Source organism: Oxyura jamaicensis, chromosome 1 (assembly GCF_011077185.1).
Source record: "Oxyura jamaicensis isolate SHBP4307 breed ruddy duck chromosome 1, BPBGC_Ojam_1.0, whole genome shotgun sequence".
Classification (NCBI taxonomy): Eukaryota; Metazoa; Chordata; class Aves; order Anseriformes; family Anatidae; genus Oxyura; species Oxyura jamaicensis.
In genome coordinates, this window is record NC_048893.1 from 190,275,375 (window position 1) to 190,297,009 (window position 21,635).

The window sequence follows — 21,635 nt, forward strand, 5'->3', positions numbered from 1 at the left end:
AATAAATTGGGATATTTCAATCACAGAGATAACAAATATATTATCCAAGATAAGGTATGTGTCTATTTATTTTTTTTAATATCAATAGAGAAAAGTTTCCCTGGCAAAAGAAAAATCATTATTTTTATTTATTTATTTATCTATTTATTTATTTATTTTTCTGGAGAGTTATCTATTGAATTTTAAAAATGATAACATGTTTGTTTCTAGTTTGAGCAAAACTAACATAAGTAGGAAGGAAAAGTGGAGGTTTAGTTTTTTTAAAATGTGGCACTCTGTATTATTCTTGCATTTTTTGGACTGAAAAACTAGAATGTAGAATGTTATCAAGTAATCAGTAGTTTCTCTCTGTATTTTTTCATTTACAGATTAGTTTTCACAAAAAGGACTTCATAATTCCTGGAAGATTCTGATAATGTTTTCAACATTTTTTCTTGATAGGGAAGGAATTCTGCATTGTGAGAAGAGATACCATACTACCTGGATAACCCCAAAAACTCTACATCCTGTGTTTTTCAAAGGATGTTGCCAAAATTGATGCTGCTTTTTACGACAGAAATAAGGGGAAAACATATTACTTCATAGGGGACAGATTTTGGAGGTAAAATTACCTGTGTTACTTTCCTAAAAAGGACCAAATATGATCAATATCCTGTCATGACTTAAGATGCATAAGTCACACTGTTCTAGTAATCTCTTTCATTGTCACAACTTTCTATGGAAAAATATTTGAAAGGGAATTGAAACAATGTTCTTAGCTCTCCTTTTAAATGTTTTTGTTATTTAACATTTATTTATTCATTTATTTAAATATACTCATTTTGGGGACAAAAACAAAACAAAAAACCAACTGTCTTACAGTTCCACAAATCAGCTCATGAAATCAGTCAGAACCATAATAATACATGATTGATATCAAAGCCAGTACTATAGGTTATATATTCCTCTCTCTTTCCAGTTACAGACCATTCCATGAAGTTTCAGACAAATGTCTTGCACAGCAAAGAACTCTCTGTTGTGCCTGGATATGATTTTCTTTCTTCATTCAGTCTCTGCTGCTCAGGTCTGTGTTGCAGACCATATATTTCTAACTGAAGGAGGTGTTCCTATAACAGAAGCAGTAGGTAACTTCAGCTTTTGTAGTTGAACTTCTGTCTTTCATATGCATGTATGTCACATATACAGAGATCATCCGGGAGTAGCTAGTCAGCTACAAACTTACAGTTTGAGCAGAAGACTACAATTCTACATTTTCATTCAAAATCTCATAGTCCAGAGGGCTTCATCTGAGTAATTTGTCTGATAATTAAAGCTCTTACTGAGCAAAGCATAATGCTTTCATACTTGTTGTAAGCAAGTATGTTGCAGAATTTCAGTACTGATAAACTCTACTTCACTCAAAATTTAACAGCCTGTTATACGTAAACTGAGTAAAATAACTTAAACTATATTGTAACTTAAGAAAAAAAAAAAAAAAAAAAAGAGAGAGATTAAAAAAAAATATCCTGATAAACATTTCTTGCAAAGAGGGATCAATAAAGCAATCTCTTTATAAACTTACAGATCTAACTTATGCTTGAGATAAGATTATCCGCCTCTTCTTTATGTACAGTCTCTTAAAAATAAAACAATAGAAATAGGGCAGATTTGTGGTAATGGCTTATATATTAAGTATTCTTAGATGTATCTTAGATGAGGTCATGTAAACGGAAGTAATTCTTCCAATGCAGCTCATAGAGTAATAAATGAAATCTTAGACCTGTCTCAAGGCTGTCTAAATGCTACTGAAAGTCTTCATTGAACTTGGATGCCTGGGGTGAAGGTATTGGGGTGGCGGGATTAATCTTAAGTTGTTTGCACTTTTAATTGGCACCAGTTTTTTGTTTTGTTTTGTTTTGTTTTTTTAATCAGTTATAATCAAATAAATGAGTCCATGGACAGGAAGCCCAGACTGGTAAAAGATGCATAAGATGCATTTACAGGAATTAATGGAAAAGTTGATGCTGTTTTTCAACATGAGAGTGAGTAATTTTTCTTAAATATACTTGAACTAAATGACCCAGGGAGTCTTGGGGTCATGGGGTTGACTGTGCTTGGACAGAAAGAGGCTCTTCTGCAGGCTCCTCATAGCCCTGAGCCTGACCACTGAGACCCAGAAACAGTCATGTAAGACAGCCATGCTTCACCCAGGCTGTGCAATACCCACTCCCAGATCCACATTAAAAGAAGAAATGCTTCTGGAGACTTTCAACAAAGCCTTTGCATGATAGCAAACATTTTAAACTGCAGAAACACACCCTAGATAAATTTGTTGTAGGGTCACCTCATGGGCTAAGTTAAGTAAATCATGCAGTGTGCATATGGCTGGTTTGCCCTGAGCAGGGTGACCCCGTGCCAAGCTGCACCATTTTGCAAAGGTTACCCCTGGGAGCAGATAGTGTTGGCAGTGCGTGTGTATAGAAAGTTTTTTGAACTCTCTCCAGTTTTTGTTAAAGCATACTAATCTTTACACTTGCAATATCATAATTAACCTGTAACCTGGTTATTTTTTTATATATTTTTTTTTTCTCTCTAGACTTCCTTTATTTCTTTCATAGAAGAAAGCAAATTGAGTTTGACTTTGATAAGAAGAGAGTTACACGCCTCCTAAAGACAAACTTCTGGTTTCCATGTTAGGAAAACAGAATCTACAATAGTCTAGGAGATAATGCAGTCCTATTGCACTGGAAACACTTTTTCTTTTAGCTATATGGAACATTTAGGTGCTTCAGAGTCAGTCATCACACCTCAGCCCCTGCATTTTCCTTGTGTATTTCTGTAAATAACAAAATAACAGTATTTATCATACTATGGTGTATATATATATATATTTGTATATATACATAATTAACATTAGGATTGTTGACTTACCAAAGAATAACACAGCTTTTACATTTGATAGAAAACTGTGTTAATACACATTTTTCCATTGTCTTCTTTTCAGTCTTCATGCTGTAAATCACCCTACGAAGAGCCCTACCAGCCAGGAGTTCGTGAGGAACAGTATTGCTTTCAACAAGTTTTAGATATAAATTAAGCAAACAAACTAATCAGACCTACCTCTCGTAATTACGGAGAGACAGACAGGAGCTCCAGAAACCAATTCAGAAACTAACCTGAGAGGGGTGCATAGGGACAGTTCTTCTTCCTCAGTACTGGCAGCAGCACCAGCTTGTTTGAGCAGCTTATGTTAGATGCCTGATTATAGGTGGCTAAAATGGTGTGATGAATCCTACCCTAAGGTATTTATTGATATTTATGTGATTAAAGGTTCATGTCCACAAACACAGGAGATCAGGGGCATGCTGGCACATGGGAGAGACCCAGTCACCCCTGACATGTCCCATGCCCCTCCATTTTTTCCATGGGAACCTCAGACCTTGGGCCAGGGGAATACCTGTCATTATGCATCAATGACACAGAGGGTCCCCATCACCTCACAGACTGAGGGGTCAATGCCACTGTTCAGCACTGTTGACAATAATCTCCCAGGCACTGGAGTCAGGCATCACTGGCAACATTCTGCAGGTGGAATTAAGAGTAATTCAAGCACCTAAGTATGCAGATGGACAGCTAGCAAGACCTAAGGTCTTAGAGAATGTAACTTTGTAACATTATGCATGCAAAAAAATAATAACTAAAAAAAAAAAGTTGACACAGTATCCACTGTCTCCCTTGTCAGACAGATTACTTAAAGGGAAAAAAAAAAAAAAAAAAAAAGAAAAAAAAAAGGAAAAGTTTTTCTATTTGATTCCTCACAGAATCACAGAATGGTTAAGGTGGGAAGGGACCTCTGGGTCCATCTGGTCCAAGCCCTGCTCAAGCAGGGACACCCAGAGCAGGCTGCCCAGGACCATGTCCAAGTGGCTTTTGGAGATCTCCAAGGAGGAGACCCAACAGCCTCTCTGGGCAACCTGTGCTTGGGCTCCATCACGCTTGTGGTCACTGAAATAGCTTTGTTTCAGTTTGTACACATTGTCTATTATACCATTGGGACAAAAGTATTGTATTTATATATACAATTGTATTGTATGATTGCAGTATTTCAACATACATCTGGAACATTTTTCTGATGTATTTTTAACTACCATCGAAGCAGGGCTACTCCAATGGGACACTCCAATGTGTATTTAGACCATGAGGAAATTTAATCTGAACTTGACTGAGGTCCAAAACATAGTATGGCACACTCAGTCTTGCAAGACACAGGCATTGCCGTTCGTTTGTTCCTGCAGCAAACAGTGCAAATACTGCTGCCATACCCTGCTGTAGAGCTGATAAATAGGGCTTTGCTGCGCTGGCAAAACTGGAGACAAGATGATTAATTTGAGCTAAACCATGTCCAGAAAAATAAATAAGTAGATCTGATTGTTGTCTCACATTGCCAAGGTCAGGGAAACAGGTTCAAATCTTCTAATTTGAATGTTTGTATTGAATAAAGAAGGAAATGTTTCAATTACGTTAATTTGTTCCTTATTATTTGCCTCATGCTGTTCTTGTTTCATAATTCTGTTATTCCTTCACATTTCTGGCATAGCTTTCTGAGTGGTCTCATAACCGCAAGATATTTTAATGTCTTAATTAGTCCACGGTCTCAGCTACAATAGTAAAAGCCATAAAAGATGCATGAGTGGTTTGGCTCACACTTTATAGGTTTTATTTCCTCAAGGAATTCTCTAACTACCTCTCAGCTTGGGTGGTTTTCTTCAGTTCTTCCTACTAGTGATCATCCTCTACAGTATCTTTGCCCTCCACAGCAGTGCCATTTTATCTGGCTGCATTGAACCATGTTTTATTTAAACATGATAATCTCTTCTGTCTCTAATCTTCCAGACATTTTCTGAAATACTCTCAGATGGGATTATAGTTCTCAGAGCAATGCATACTTGTCCTAGATCTTTTATGATTGTTGTGGCTCCCAAATACTTCTCTATTTCTTCATTTTTGATTATTCCTGATGAGTTGGGACTCTACTTCCTTATTTCATTAATTACGTGCACAGATGATCATGCTAACCATTGAACATGATATGTCATGGATATGTATCAGAAGTAGAGCTTAACCATCTGTAGTAAAATCTGTGCTAAAATATTTTAGAATTTTGTTTTCCTGTTGTATGTTGGTGTCTTATTTTTCTTCTCAATTCTTATTTTGAAGAATCATTTGGCAAGTCAGCCTCATCATTTGTGTGAAAGTAAGCTCTTTAACTGAAGATTATAGACCTTTGTTTCATGTGTTCTTCTGAGATAAACTTTGAAATCAGGATTCTTAGCTGATATACTCATTGTCTGCCACACACTCAGTCAAGGTGTTTCAGTTACAGTCTCTCGTCTTCTAAATACAACAGATTTTTCCATGTTACAGCAAATTTCTAGCCTGTTTGCATCAAAAATGAGTGAAGATAAAAGTCTCTTCACAAGGAACATTTTCATGTGATTCTTTCTCCTAGAGAATTCAGAGCACAAAAAAAATGACTGTTTTCTTTAATAGTGTATATATAATGGTCTAAATTTCTGTGGTTTTCACCTCTTGTTTTGGAGGGTGTTTGGTCTAATTTTGAGTGTATCTATCTGTTTTCTGTTTACCAAGGACTCCACAGTGTGTCAGTCAGACACAAGCCAGGATGTCCAACATGGAGGGTCCAACAATATCTACCCTAGGAAAAGCAATTTGGCTTGGATGCTGGTTTTCTTATCTCTTATTGGTTTTCTTGTTTTCACACAGTCACCCTCATGGGAAGGGAAAAATCTCCTTTGGCATTGTTCTTGGTATGATTATATATGCATCATCACTATAACTAGGGCTTTAGTAATGAACTGAAAACACACTGTGTAATGATTTTTACACCCAGAATTAAAATACCACAAAAATTATCACCTAAATAAAACAGACAAAGATAAGAGAAAATGTGCTGGCCAAAATAAACGAACAACAACAACAACAAAAATGATTACATTTAACATTGATGTAGAAAATGGTTCCTAGCAAAAACTTGGATTTGGTTTAATGAAAGAGAACAAAAAAAGCTCTCTCCCAGTGACAGAAGAGGCATGTTTGGGCACTCAGGACCCCTGAAGACAACTCAGAACTGCAGATATACCTCTCTCAGATGTCACTGGTTTTCTAGATTTTTTTTTTTTTTTTTTTTAATGTCAAAGTGTAGCCTTTGTTTCTAGATGATTTCCTGGCAGCCTCTGGACTCCAACCAGCCCATTTGTGTTTGCTCCCTAACAGCTTGTCTACTGACCTCACAGATTCACAATCAGTAGCTCTGAATGGGATGTTTCAGCGTTAGTGCCATGCATCCAGCTAGGATTCTGCAAGCCTACAGCAATTCCTATATGTCCCAAATGTGTCAGAGTCCCTGGGAATATGCAGATGTATTTCGTAGATCAGTGCAGGGATATTTATCTCGTCATGCTGCCTCTTTCAGGCCAAGTTTTCCAACTGCACACCTTCTGTGACAATTGCCAGATTTAGAGGTGAAGGACTTCACACTGGTGTGATCAGCTCTACAGGGTGTCCCATGGCCTGCCTGCCATCAGGGAAATCCTGCCTGGGACACAATAGAGCAGTTTCCAAGCCCAGGCAGCAGCTCCTGTGGGGATGAAGTATCTAATTTGATTTTCCTGTGTGTTCAGGAAACAGGTACTTGGCACAGAAAGTGGCACTCCTTCCCTTCTTCAAGCGCTACTGATTTCAGTGATGATGCCATGTCTGAGACTTTTGCAAGTCACTGAGGTGTAACTCAGGCACTACCTCAGTCTGTGACCTGTCACATTGCATTGCTCCTCTACAATAGAATAATTAGGGCTGATTCAGTACCTAACGTCCTCAGCCCTATCGTAGTGGCCTTTGGACTTGTGTGTGGTTTGAACTATGCCATTACGCTCCTGACAATGCCCAGCACAGCATCCTGGTTCATAAATGGCATCACTGATCATAGTCTTGGAGTGGAGTCAACAGCATTTTTTTAAAGGAAATGTATAATATTGGCTGATAGTAAGCCATGAGCTTGTGCAAACTTTAAAACATTTGACTCAGAAGGTTGTACCCAGCTTTTTCATCTCACTATTAAAATGTACCTTGCTCACTAAGAAAAAACTCTTAAGGAATCTTCTAACTTTATTAGGCTATCTGACAACCAGCTGTGTACTGTTACACAGTGACGTGACTTATATCCCTGACACTTAGGTCTTCCCAGAAAAAGGGACATCCTTCAAGGAAAAGAGATTGTTTCAGGATAACATTCTGGTTTTGTGGAAAGATTTTGATTTTGCTGCTTCAAAACGTATCAGAAACATATGGAGAGATTAGGATATGCGTAGCAGCACAGAATGGACATAAAAGTACTTCCTCAAAGAATGACGACTGTACTTTCTAGTGCTGCCTGAGAATGAGAAAGAAATTGCAAACATCAATGTGACAAATTATAAGTAAGCAAGCAAACAATTCTTAGAACTACGAATTACCAATTTTCATTCTTGTAATATTAAAAATATGGAACTACCAACCAAAGTTCCCCTTTCAGCAGTAGTTCTGTAGTGAGAGACTTTGATTTAGGAAAAACCCACACATGATTCACACTGTGGGTTTATTATTTCATTATTTAGTCAGGGGTGTGGTTGGAAGTTTCTCCTTAGGAAGAGAATGAAAGCCATTAGAAGATTTAAAAAATTGATTGATCATATATACCTGTGACAAAAGAGAACTAGCCTGAAGAGTCACATATAAGCCCTAAATAAGTGATGTACAAAGTAAATGAAAGTCACCAAGACAGAAAATTGCTGGAGGCAGGAAAATTCTTCTGGGGAAATACTTATCTTTTAAGACATCTGCCTAAAGGTTTTCTTCAGTTAGTACTGAAAAGAGGATAGACATAGAGGATAGATGTGCTGGATAAACCTCTGCAATGCTTGCACTCCTATGCAGACTAGAACAAGGAATGATGAGTTGAGTACCTAGAAAAGGGATACTTGGAGGTCTCTTGCCTCAGCACGAGCAAAAAAGGTGCAGTTTTGCTGAGGAAGAAGTGTGCAAATAAAGTAAAGTTGTTGCTAATACAGGGAGTCATAAGCCCGTACAGTGAGGGGAAAGAATGGAAACCCCTCCGAAACATAAATAAATAAATAAATAAATAAATAAATAACTTCTCTATTCACAATGACATCAACCCCTTCTTTCTTAGGCACCCAGTTTGGCAATGCTGAGCAGATGGGTCTTGGACCTGGCAGGGTGGTTTGAGGCAACCTGGGTGATGTATGGATGCTCACTCTCCAGGCAAGAGCTGTCTCTGAACAGTTGGAGGTAGGTAAGTCTTACCTCTCTCCAAAGGTTATATAGAGGTGTTAGGCACACTTCAGGCAGAGTCACTGTGTTAGGAGATGCCACATCCAATACCCTGACAGAGATGAAGCTGGTGCAGTGCCGCGGGTCCAGGCAGGCACTGATGCTGAGCATGTGTTCCCAGTAGGTTCAGGCACACCTACAAACACACACACGCCACACCGTGGATATCCCAGCAGCTGGGCTTAGACTCCCCGGCCATCCTACAGCTGCCCTGGGATGCCCTGTTGTTCCCCATTGTCTCATGCACACTCACACAAACAGGTCCCTCTGCTGACCCCACATCCTACAGTCTCCCTCCTAGTCACTGGCTTGGGCTCCCAGACTCTCCAGTAGCCAACCCACAAACATATGTGTCTCTCCAGTATCCAGCCCAGGCTTATGTCCACTTTGAAAGCCAGCTCCCAACCTCTTAGCCTACTCACTGACTGTGTCTTCACCAGTGCTCATACACAGATGAAGTAGGTACTCATGTGACACACACATCCCAGTCTCTCCAGTTGCTGGCACCATGCACACATGGGTCTGCAGCCCCTGGTCCCACCACAGGGGCTGTCACCGAGAACCCACATACCTGTGCACACAGGAAAGAGCCCCTTGACCAGGAAAATTGCTAAAAGTGGTGTTTAGTGAGAAGCCAGGACTGTCCTGGTCAAACTGGGGGCATGGTCAGGCAATCAGAAACCTGCTTGGACACAATCAGACCCTTATTCCTTTATCCTGCTGTTTTCCCACTTGTTCCTCTCCAAATCATCGTTAATCCTCCTGCATTAAATATCCCATAATAAGCCTTGTGCAATCTCAAAATGATCTTCCCCAGCATGAGTCCCATGCCCTTTAGAAAGTAACCTACTACCATGTGATGAGGGTCCCCCAGCCCATATGTTGAGACACCCCCAGAAGAACCTAGGGGCTTGTGGGGTGAGCTGAGAGCTCTGGTGGCCTGAAGAGGTGGCCGGGGCTTCCCAGCTGGCCAGGGTACCCCTCTGCTCCTTTGTGTGTGAAGGTGAGCCTCTAGTCACTCAATATAACACAACAGTCCCACAAGCAAAGTGAGGGACTGTGTAGGCACAGGTCAGCACTCAGTAAATTCATTTTGGCACTTTTGAGTTTCCTTCTGCTGGCTTTTTTTTTTTTTTTTTTTTTTTTTTTTTTTCCTGCAGACTTGGAAAGGAGAAGGTGACAATGAGAGAACTGTTGTGTGATGAGAACAGCAGATGACCGAAACCTCTCTTTCCATCATTCAAGGGAGATGTGCTGAAGGACACGCAGTGGGAAGCCAACGCAGATGGTGAAACGGGACCAACACGACGGAAATTCCCAAGGCAGAGTGAAGCCACTGCTTCTGCTTTCTCTTCCTGATGCTGTTTAAAATTTTCATTCAATGACTGTAAGCACATAAGCAGCTCCCACTGCTAGTTCTGGAATCCAGGACTCCCTAATTCTGCCATTGGCTGTCCTAAAAATTAATTTATTTGTAGTTTCCAGGAAGACAACCAGATGTCCCCTCCTACCCTCTGTCTGACTCAGTATCCTCCTAGTCCCATTAAAATTTGGCAAAAGACCATTTCCAGAAGTGTGCACAGCAGCAGAAGCTTCCTGTACAATCTGTAGCTTGTGATTTCCTAATGTTCCCATCTCAGCCACTGGACCCATCTGATTAACCTGCATCTTTTCTTTGCCTGTACATGTTTAAACATCTTATGTCTTAAGAAAATAAAAGGAAAAAAAAAAAAAAAAGAAAAAAAAAAGGATAGATAAATATCTAGGGAGTTCTTAGGGAAGACTTAAAAATATATATATATATATAAAAAAAAGGAAAAAAAAAGGAGGCACTGAATAAGGACCTATATAAGCAAGCCTACAGAAACATATGAGGAAGAAATATTTACAGGGAGGAAAAAAATCTAGTTTAGAAACAGAATTAGAGAAGTTAAGCAGTATTTCACTAACCCCATTATCATGTGAGCTGTTGCAGACTTTGGAGATGTATCCAACACATGACACTTTTTGTTCATGTCTGAAAATCATGATGAATTAGGAATAATCAACAGCAAAGTTTTCTTGGACTGTGAGCCATGAAGCTGAATCTCTTTACTGGTGTAAAAGCTGTACTCACTGATCATCTTCCTATCAATTTCAAAGACCAGCACAGGATTATTGCTTTGAAATATCCTGTATTATCTTTATTTAATCACTGAAAATAAGCAATATGACTCACACTGGAAGGTATAAGAAAATCTGCTTTTCCCAGAAATTTTGTATTCTCCGTTAAATCTCAGCATGATTGAGGGGTGGCAGATGCTGCACTACAGTGAGGTGGAACTACATAGTAAGTACATTATATTTTCCCGATGTTTGGGAACTAATTTAAATATTTTCCAGAAGGATATTTTCAGCTCCTTAGGAGTTGGACTGGATAGTCTTTGTGGTTCCCTTCCACCTCAGGATACTCTATGATTCTAGAACAATAAAGTTTTCACCTTGTATTGACCTTCTTCAGAGCAAAATCTAATCAGATATCAGAAACAAAATAAAATGGTACATATTTGCCTTTTTCCATTTCACACTAGCCTTTGTTTTCCCTGTCAAGACATTGAATCATAAAAAAATGTATTTCAAAAGACCTCTATAGATTTCCACAGAGTGAATTTATCTCTGGCAAGGACAGCAATACCAAAAACATCCCAAAAGATGCCCAGCCTGTACTTGACAACTTCCAGAGATAGCAAGCATGTAGCCACTTCAGACCATCTACTCTGGTGCTTAGCTCTCCTTGCAGTTAGAAATGTTTTCCGGAATTTAGGGATCTATAGTACAGGTGCCAACATGTCCAAGGTATTTAAAATCCTCTAATATTCGACAGAGACCTAGTCAATACAGTCAATAAAGTATAAAGGGCACTTCAGTTGATCCTAAACTCCATATCATATGGTCAGTAGTGTCACTCTCTAGAATCCATTGCCCCATGGGAGCAATATCCATGGGAGCTTAGACACCTACATCATATGTAGATATCTATGCATCAAAACATTGAAAGTTGATTCTACATCAGAGCATCATTAATTTGTCCATAACTGAGACACCTGCTTGGGACTGATTGACATGACACAGGAGGTATGGAGACCTACATCATTGTAGAAGGGTAGAATGGAGACTTACACCCGTGTAGGGTAGCTGTAGGTCAGGTGGGGTTCCCTAGAATATCTTAAATTGTACAGATGCTCACAACAAACCTCATATCTACATTTAATCACTCGTATTTAAGACCATGGTAGAGTCTTGGAGAACATTCACAGACTGTCTTTTGGGAACAACTCTTCATATATTTAAAAATATTTATCATACATACCTCCTCTTGATGAGACAGAGAACACAGTCACAGAATGGTTTTCAGTCTTTATTTTCCAGATACATATATGTTCCTGCTGGGTTTCACAGAGTCTTTCTGATCAGACCACTTTACTGTGCCTGGATCCAAACACCCTATTGCATGTCTGCTGGCAAGAGTATAAGCATTATTTTATTAATTATACATATAGAATCCCAGATTATATGTTCCATTAACCAGACTGATTTTTTAAATATCAGGTGATAATTGTTGAAACATTTTAGTTCTCAGATTTGCTAACGAGATTGTTTTAGACAGAACTGCTAATTAGCTGATGGCAGCCCCCTCATGGACTTATTATAATAATTATTCCTAAATAAGATCAGTTCTTTGCACTTTTGTATGTTACTGCTACATATTTTGACAATGTTTTATATTTTATTATTTATTATAACAGAACTTATGTATTGTTATTGATTATAATGCATAATGATTATAATGCATAATGATTATATTATGTTACTGTTATATCTTATTTCCGATTTTTTTCTCCAGTTTGTCAAGACCTTGTGCCATAAATAGTCCAAAGGTATGATTAAAAAAAAAAGGGGGGGGGTAAGAAATGTAATGTAATTTGGAAATGAAATGTAATTTTCACCTTTTATCGGAAGAGTACTTCCTTGTTTGCTAAATAGACTATGAAATTGCCCAAAACAGAAGGCTAAGGCAAAATAAAGACAGTAACATTAGTTAAACAAATTTCATTACTCCCTGATGATGAAACGGTTATGCATCATTTTTACTAATCAGAGGATATTATGCAGCATGAGTCAGACTGTCATTGATTTACAATTTAGCTATATAAACAGAGCTGAAAAGCATGCTCAATAGCTCAAGAAGTCAAAGAGCAGCTGAGCCAGAGAACATTTGACAAGAATGAAGGTCCTTCCGCTTCTCCTTCTGTTGCTGTCTGTGGCTGTCTCCTCTGCTTTCCCTGTGGATCCAGAAGCAGAAGATGAACGACAGACCATAAATATTGTGGAGGTAAATATTGTCTGGTGCATTTCTAAATGAAACAGAAAGTAGTCTGAGAGACTACTATAACTGCAATTCTTTTCATAGAATATGACTTGAAATTAAAGATGTATCAGTTTGCAGGGGTTTCAATAAAAAGCTTTTCCTACTAATCTGGAAAATCTGTGAAAATTTTGTGGAAATTATTACAAAATTCATCTAAAAATTGTGTAGCTTCTTTTTTGATGTTGTTAGTAAGGTAATAGCAATAATAGAGAAGCATGAGTTCTAGCCGGAAGGCTCCAAGGTTGTGCAGAAATAGTCAAAATCGGCAACAGTTTATGTTTCAGAGTGTGCTTTGAAACTTGTGACATGACTGGTCTCGGTAACACAAGGGAGGAAACTTGAATCAGAGTTGGATTTCAATATTTTGTTGAATGAATTTTTTTAGAATTTTCCTTTAAAAAAAGAAATCTATGAGAAACGAAACATTTGTATAGACATAACATGTATATACTATATGTCTGTATACTATATGTCTCTACTTATTGGAGACACAACAGTATTGAAATTTAGTATGAATATCTGGTTTTCTAAAAGCATATTACACAGCTAAAAATGAATGTTATGACCTGGCAAGTCCTGACTCTCCAGCTATATTCACCAGCTTTGTCAGGAGTCCTAGCTCCTCTGGGGTTTCATTGCCAATCTATTTCCTTGAATGGGACAAAAGAAGTTATAATTTTCCTCATAAGTTTTCCTACTGAAGTAATGGGTTACAATAAATAAATTTGGAATTAATTATTAATAGCAAATATTCGATTTTAAAGACATTTTCTCCATATATTCCATCAGTGAAACACATTTAGATAAGTATGAAAAGTGTAAATCATATGTATCTTTTCACACCGATTCCTGAAGAAAATAATCTGTTCTAGCTTTTGTTAATACAAAGCTTGTTGATAAAATCATTTCAGACTTACTTTGAAAATTTAAGTGCGACTCAACACAATACTGATATGCCACAATACTCTTCTTTTCTATATTCTGGTTCAGGCGTATCTACAGAATTTTTACAATCTTCAGATAGATCACCAACCTCATGTAAGACACAGGGGTAAAAATCACCTTGTTGAAAAGCTCAAGGAAATGCAAGAATTCTTTGGACTACAAGTAACTGGAAAACCTGATCTTGAAACTTTGGAAATGATGAATAAACCCAGATGCGGTGTTCCCGATGTTCAGCAATATATGTTCACACCAGGGAATCCAAAGTGGAAGAGAAATAATCTGACATACAGGTAACTTCCTAATCTGGTTCAAAAATATATAAATCTTGTATCTCAACTTTGGAAGCCTGAAGTAAGAAACATTATGCCATAAAGAAAAAGAAAGAAACAGGCACTCTAAAAGTCAGTATCTAGATGTGAATACGTTTTCATTCATGAAACAAATACCTAAGATTTCTTACTTTTGTACTAATTAATATGTTTCAACTAAAACTCTGTATTCTTAACATTATATAATGTGTTCATTTTGCTTTGAAGGATTGTGAATTACACCAGAAAGATGAGACAAACCGATGTAGATGAAGCAATCCAAAAAGCTCTGAATGTCTGGAGCAGCGTGACACCATTGACATTCCAAAAGACTGAGGACAAAGATGCAGATATAGTGATCTCTTTCGCTTATAGAGGTAAAACTGATACCTTAGAGGTAAAACTGATACCTAAAATAGTTACTGGAAATCATAGAAATAATCTGATTCTAAATTATTTTTTCTTCTTCATTTTAGATCACCAGGACAACTCTCCTTTTGATGGCCCCAATGGGCAGCTGGCTCATGCTTTTCAACCAGGTGAAGGTATTGGTGGAGATGTGCATCTTGATGAGGAGGAAGCCTGGTCAAAAGATGCAAGAGGTAAGGACTCTGTAACTGGATCTATTTATCTAGTTTTACCTTGTACAATGTTTGCTTGATGCTTAGCTTCTAAGCCTGATTGCAGATAAAATGTGAGTAGGAGGGTCAGAACTTGTCCTTTTAAATCACTTTACTCCATTTCAAAGTTTCATACTCTCTAGAGCATTCAAATATCTTCAAAATTTTCATCCCTGTTGTTGTGGTTTAACCCTGCTGGCAGCTAATCACCACACAGCCGTTCGCTCACCCTCCCCCCTCCCTCTCTGGGATGGGGGAGAGAAACGGGAAAGTGAAGCCTGTGGGTTGAGATAAAGACAGTTTATTAAGATAGAAAATAATAATAATATGTACAACCAAGTGATGCACAATGCAATTGCTCACCACCCGCTGACTGATGCCCAGCCCAACCCCAAGCAGCCAACCCCCCACCCCGGCTAGTCCTTGACTTAGTGTAAGCATTGCTCTGCAGCAATTAAAACATCAGCATGTTATCAGCACTCTTCTCATCATAATCCAAAACACAGCACCCTACCAGCTACTAGGAGGAAAAATAACTCTGTCCTAACTGAAACAAGGACACCTGTGTTTATGAAAGATTGTTCTGTTGGATCATGGAACATCCAACATCCTTGGAATGAGCCTTGATCCTGATTGGTTTATGCAATAGTAGGAGAAACAGGATTTGTGTTTAAGACAAGGAGATCATAATCAATGACCAACATTCTTCAAATACTCATATAGATCTTCTGTTACAAAATTTTTGTGTTGCAATGTTGGTAGTACAACTTACAGCCTGTCTTGTATCTGTAGCATATTTTGGGAAGATGCATAAAACTTTTTCCCATTTAGTCAACTGTAGTGAATACTGAAAAGATGTTCCATTTTTCATATGATTCTTATCCCACAGGATACAACTTGTTCATTGTTGTTGCCCATGAGCTTGGCCATTCACTGGGTCTGTCTCATTCAAATGATCCTGGAGCACTGATGTATCCAACTTATGCCTACACGGACCCCAATGAATTCCTTCTTCCTCAGGATGACATTGATGGCATTCAAGCTATATATGGTAAGAAAAACTATTTTGCTTATTATTTCTACTCGGAGGCTGATTAATAGTGATAAGAATATATTTAAAACATGCTTATTCCACTAAAATGAGAAATGGATAACAAAAAAAGGGAAATTTCTGCAGGCTATCTTCAGCTGAAGTCCCTTTCTGCAAAACAAACATTTTGGAAAAGATGAACACAATTATTTTTAGCAATGTCAAAATTCTACTTTTTGTGATAAACATTTAGTTTATATCCATATGCTCTCTCATTCTGTTTAAATAATGTTCCTGACGTCCTTGGACACCTTCTGAACACTGTCTTTATATCTTTTCATATTAAAAAATAATTTTTTCTTCATTTATCTTCCTATAGGACAGACTAATGCTGCTGTGCAGCCTACAGGGCCCAAAACTCCACAAGCCTGTGACCCCAATTTGACATTTGATGCTATTACTACATTGCGTGGAGAATTAATGTTCTTCAAGGGCAGGTAATACCAATAAGCAAATGTATTATCTCTTACATATATTCAATAGTTTAAAAGAAAAAAAATGTAATCCATGAGGGAAAACTATCATTTTAAATTTAGTACAAAGAGAAACACTAGAAAACCACCATGGTACCCAAGAAAGAGTTCTCAATTCATTAATCTCAAAAGCCTTAATTGACAAGAGCAGTGAAGGAAGTCTGGACTTACAAGTTGTTTCTCAACTGTTTTGCTGTTATCGCCATTGCTGTGACAGACTTGTCTCTGGACTAGATATGGCAATGTATTCATATGTCTCACACTACAATCTTTTGCTACAAAAGCAGGGGCAGGACTGAAAGTACCAGTATTTAGGAAGACATATTAGGTGGCTACTGAAACCAACTCTCAACCTTCCTATCCTACAGAGAAATAGAGCTTATATTTATCTTGCCTGATTTTTGGTACTAAACAAGGTGCTAAACTTAAGGGTGCAGTCACACTAGACTTCCTTTACATTCAGTGAAGAGGGATACTCATGCCCTAATGAGTAATTCAGACATTAGACAGAATAAATCACTAAGTGGAGGTACTCATCTCCCTCCTGTTATAGTCTGGGAGTTATTATCATTGTTTTATATTTATGATGAGTGGAACTGTTCTAATATGTAAATTTTGTTTTAACCAGATACATGCTGCGTAAACATCCTGAGAGGGCAGAGACAGAGCTCAATTTTATCTCACTGTTCTGGCCAAAATTGCCATCAGGAATTCAAGCTGCCTATGAGAATATTGAAAAGGATGAAGTTTTACTTTTTAAAGGTAATGGAATCTGAACTTCTTTGATTTTTCTGACCATATCCTCTCTTGACATTTACAAATTATGTAATTATAAAAGTCATAGTGATTCTTTAAGGAAGGCCAGTGAAAGAGTCTCTTATAAAGCTGCAAATAATTAAACCAGAACATGATAGAGCTACAATGTTACAAGAGCTCTCCAGAAGTCATAGCCCCAAAAAATCTTCCTGCTCTGTTTTAGTTAATATGCTGAAAAACAAGACATGAAAATTATTTCCCTTCTTCAAATCCAGTTTTCTTCAGATAACAGCATTTAATTTATGCAGAAGGATTTTTGCTGTCTTAACACATTATACAATTGGCAAGTACAGGAGTTTGTACATTACTGTTACTGTTCTCACTATTAGCATGGAGTATAGTGTTACAATATTTTTTAGTATGATTTTCACCAAAAATATTTGAAGTCTAGTTTAAAAAGGGAGTAAAATAATTAGTTACTAGATATTTCAAAATTTGTTTTTGAAATTGTATTCTGAAAGCCAAAGAGAAAAAAAAAATACTTTGGGCAATCTTTGGAAAACTGACATGCTTATTAGTATTTTGTCATATTTTTGAAAAAAATAAATGTTGGTGAAAAATTACACTGTGTGAGGAAAAATGTGTGTTCACTGAGAAAAAAAATAAATCGTTTTCTTTAAAGTTCTCAAATACATTTTAAATATCTCAAATAGCTTCATTATCATTAACTTCATGACGTATCAAATTAAAGTATATATTACGGTATATGAAGATGTTCATTGCACCTAAAATTACCAAAGCATTTTGATTAGACATATGCATTTCTTAATAGTTTAATGCACTTGATCTAGCAATCAAATATTATGTGGATCTGTATTCAAATAATATGCTATAGAAATGTAATGAAATTCCAGCATCCCACTCAATGCCAGTGGATTAAGTCATCAACCTTCAACCCTCCACAGGCTGTTAACTAGACAAATATATTATTTCTATTGACCTAAATCTGGGGAAAGTATTATCCATATACCTTGTCATTCTAGTGGTTTTTACTCATAAAAACAAAGGACGTTTCCACTCTCTTCGAGATGTAGTTCCAATGCAAGGATTAAAACAATTTTCTAAAACAATAAATTGAAATGGCAAAACCAAATGAAACGTATTTATATTTTTCAGAGGACAAATATTGGGTTATCAGAGGATATGACATTCCACATGGTTATCCTAAATCAATTTATCGCTTGGGGTTCCCGAAGACTGTTAAAAGAGTTAATGCAGCTTACAGCGACGAGACCACCGGAAAAACATATTTCTTTGTAGCTGACAGATACTGGAGGTAAGGTGTAATATTCATCTACCAGAAAGTGTCTTTTCATTTGTCCCTAAGGATGGTTATATTACTATAAAATTAAAATGTAATGATGTTTAAATCAGGTATACTGCAGAAATTTAAACAGGTTTATCTGGAAGTTTAAACATTTAAAGCAGTTACTATGAAATGCCAAGATTTCTATTGGACTTTTTGCCATTCACTAGATTTCTGTAGTGGCAATGTATTTACTTGCTACTGGATGAAACATCTGTTTAGTAAATCAGCTATTTTCTAGCAAATTATTCACTTTTTCTCCACAACACTGTTGCTTTTCTGTGTAATGTTATGATACAGTACACTTTTCACTCACATTTCAAACAAAATGAACTACTAATCAAAAGTATTGTAATTGAATTTCCCTTTGAACAATCAAACTGTACATAATCTCTTATTGTACAGTTGGTATTATCTGTAATTTAAATGTAGCTCATGATAAATTTCAGAAAGTAATTTTGTTTAAGAAGTACATGGGTGACAGTAATATAAGTATGCTTCAGGACTGAGCTACAAGTTTTTCTATTCCCAAACTTTTTGCTATGCTTTTAGATTGAACTGGATATCCAGTAGCTAGAAATAGAAACACATTTTAGATGCAAGTGATGGCCAAGGCTCTAGATTGTCCAGAAATTCAGTAATATATCCCTGGGCTTCATACCCCAGATCCGTGAGAGCTTTGTTACAAACTTGTCTGAAGGCAGCATTTTCAAACTTCAAGACATTCATCAGAACCTTAATATATAATAAGAATTAAAAATCTACTTTAGCTTATCCTTATGAGACTTAAAACTGAGTAGAGTTGCATAGGTGTATGAATTTGCTTTGAACTTTCAAAATATCATCTGCTTCACTACAGATTTTAATGATGTTTCTTGTTTTAAGATATGATGAAAACAAAAAATCCATGGATCAAGGTTATCCCAGGAAAATAGTCCATGACTTTGGAAAAATCGGCAGAGTTGATGCTGCTTTCCAGACAGATGGTAAGTAAAACATACATTTAAACAGAAGCATTTATTTTCAATAAATGTTATTAGCTCTGAAGCAATGCAATAGAGATGGAAATGAAAAATAGAAAGTATATATGATTGTTGTTGTTGTTGTTTATTTGTTGGTTTTGTTTGTTTGTTTCCCAAAAAATCATTTATTAAATATAACTGGATTTAATTTTCCTTTTAGGCTATGTCTACTTCTTCCATGGAACAACTCAGTTCCAGTTTGATCCTCGGTCCAAGCGGATTGTCAGTCAAAGGAAGAGCATCAGCTGGTTTAATTGCTAATTGCAATGTTTTTCCATATGCACACTGTATATTTTTATGTGCTGATTTTTTCAGCATTTTATGACTATCAGGTCAGAATGATTTTCTGCCCAGATTTTGTAAGAGTATAGTTTTAATAATTATTAATTGTAATACAAAAGCATTTATATAACTTATTACACTTTCATCCACTACATTAATATTCCTAATAAATTATATTTGTCATATAATTGTGTCCTTGTTTTTTTATTTGTGTTAATACTCAAGAGTGAAGTCTAGCTTCCAAATACTAAAAAATGCGTTTTGGCATGAAATGTTGGATCTCTTTCCCAAGCTAAAGAAAGGATCAGCCAGCTGGCTCTGAGATCCATTGCCCACACAAGTTCTGGTAAAAACCTTTTGGGTAATTAGGACAGTTGGTCTAGTGTCAGTCCACAAAATTATCAGTCATTATCTAGTGTCAGTCATCATTATCTAGTGTCAGCCCACAAATCCCACTGCCATATTTGTATTTAAGAACTGAATTTAAGACTGGAAAAATGTAAGATTAGAAAGAAGGTTGCTGAAACCTTTGCCCTGCTATCACAGGTAGCCACATTATTAAAGGGGTGGATAAACCTCCTTATTCAGGGAGGCCCTGTTAAGAACTTAATACTCCAGTAGTTATTAAATCCCTCCTGGTTTCTGGAATAAAGGATGAAGAAGATTGCTTTAAAAATGAGAATCCTTAGCCAAAAATATTTCTGATACAAGAAGTTCATGAAAAAGACAACTTTACAGTCTTATTTTCAAATGTCTTCAGTTAAAATGGTTTTTGAAGGGTTATCCTCTTTCTTTCTGTTCCTCCCCCCCCCCCCCCCCCTTATTTTTTGTAGCTCAGCTGATACCATTAGAAGATAAATGGTCCATAACAAGATGTATTGTCTCATTCTTCATCTGCACTATGCAGCATACATACTTCAGAGGAAGGTTTCAGGATAATCTAATAGAAATAACAGGATTTTAAGAAAAACATATAGCCTTATAACTTTTTTCACTACTTGGCTGTCTGTATTGGAAAGCCATTAAATTGTATCTTTTGTAAGTAAAGAACAGACAATAATTTTTACCTTCATCAAATTCAATAGTAAAAATTGATCTAAATTCAAAGATAAGAAACTATAATTGAAAATGGAGGTGAATATATGTTATATTCCTTATAACACCTAATAAATAAATAAATAAATTTCAGTAAAACAAAGACTTCAATTAATAAGTTAATTTATGTGAACCTTGTTCTCACAAAATTCTTTAATTTGAAACTTCAGTAACAATGCTATTTTACTTTTTTCTTGTGCAAGCCAGTGCTACTGAACAATCAGTCTAAAAGCTGTTTTAAAAGTATATGTCTCAATTGATTATGTTTTTTGGGGGTTTGTTTTGTTTCGTTTTTAATAAAGATCACCTACAGACCTAGCAACAGAAGATTTAGAGGGAACGATAATACTTCTTTCTAGACAAGGTCTAAATTAAAAAATAAAATTTTGGGGCATATATTTCCTTCAAATGTGAAGGTTGTGAGGTAATTCCAGAATAGCTCCTCAGAGTTAGAGCAGGACCACTAATTTCTCTCTACAACTAAAAATTGGGGGGTACTCATTGGAGCAGAGAAAATGGTAAATGGGGTAAGGAGGTGGTTATGTTTTAAAGGAAAGAGAGAAAGAGAGAGAAAGGGTAATTCACAACCCATAAAGATGAAGATTTTAAAGAGAGGAGAAAGTTATAACAACATATTTTTAGTCCACGCCTTTTGGCATCCTGTAAAGTTCTGATTTTTAGTTCCCGGGCACATTTTCGGGAACATGTTTTGTAAATTTCCTTTGAGCAGGAAGACCAAGAGCTCAAAATGAAGTGATTTTTTTTTTTTTTTTTTTTTTTTTGAGAGAGAGAGAAAATTTCCCCCAAGCTTGCATGAGTGCATTTTTTCTTTTCTTGCATGAGTGTAGCAATTGCTCCATTTCAGCCACACAGTAGGACAGC

At 36.7% G+C, this 21,635-nt stretch overlaps 1 protein-coding gene and 1 long non-coding RNA gene across 2 annotated transcripts; both read left to right on the forward strand.

Moving 5' to 3' along the window:
* Positions 1-466: 466 nt before the first annotated feature.
* On the forward strand, positions 467-10,044 carry LOC118160402. The gene is made up of 4 exons (XR_004747465.1): positions 467-601; positions 1,912-2,021; positions 8,228-8,346; positions 9,549-10,044. It is a non-coding gene; the product is annotated as an uncharacterized LOC118160402 (long non-coding RNA).
* A 2,583-nt stretch (positions 10,045-12,627) lies between these two features.
* On the forward strand, positions 12,628-19,841 carry LOC118167945 (interstitial collagenase-like). Its single transcript, XM_035327941.1, has 10 exons — positions 12,628-12,760; positions 13,787-14,031; positions 14,278-14,426; positions 14,526-14,651; positions 15,559-15,720; positions 16,079-16,196; positions 16,861-16,994; positions 18,165-18,324; positions 19,240-19,340; positions 19,537-19,841. Exons 1-10 carry the CDS (start codon positions 12,653-12,655, stop codon positions 19,635-19,637), a joined length of 1,404 nt encoding a protein of 467 aa, XP_035183832.1. The 5' UTR covers positions 12,628-12,652; the 3' UTR covers positions 19,638-19,841.
* The last annotated feature ends 1,794 nt before the right edge of the window (positions 19,842-21,635 follow it).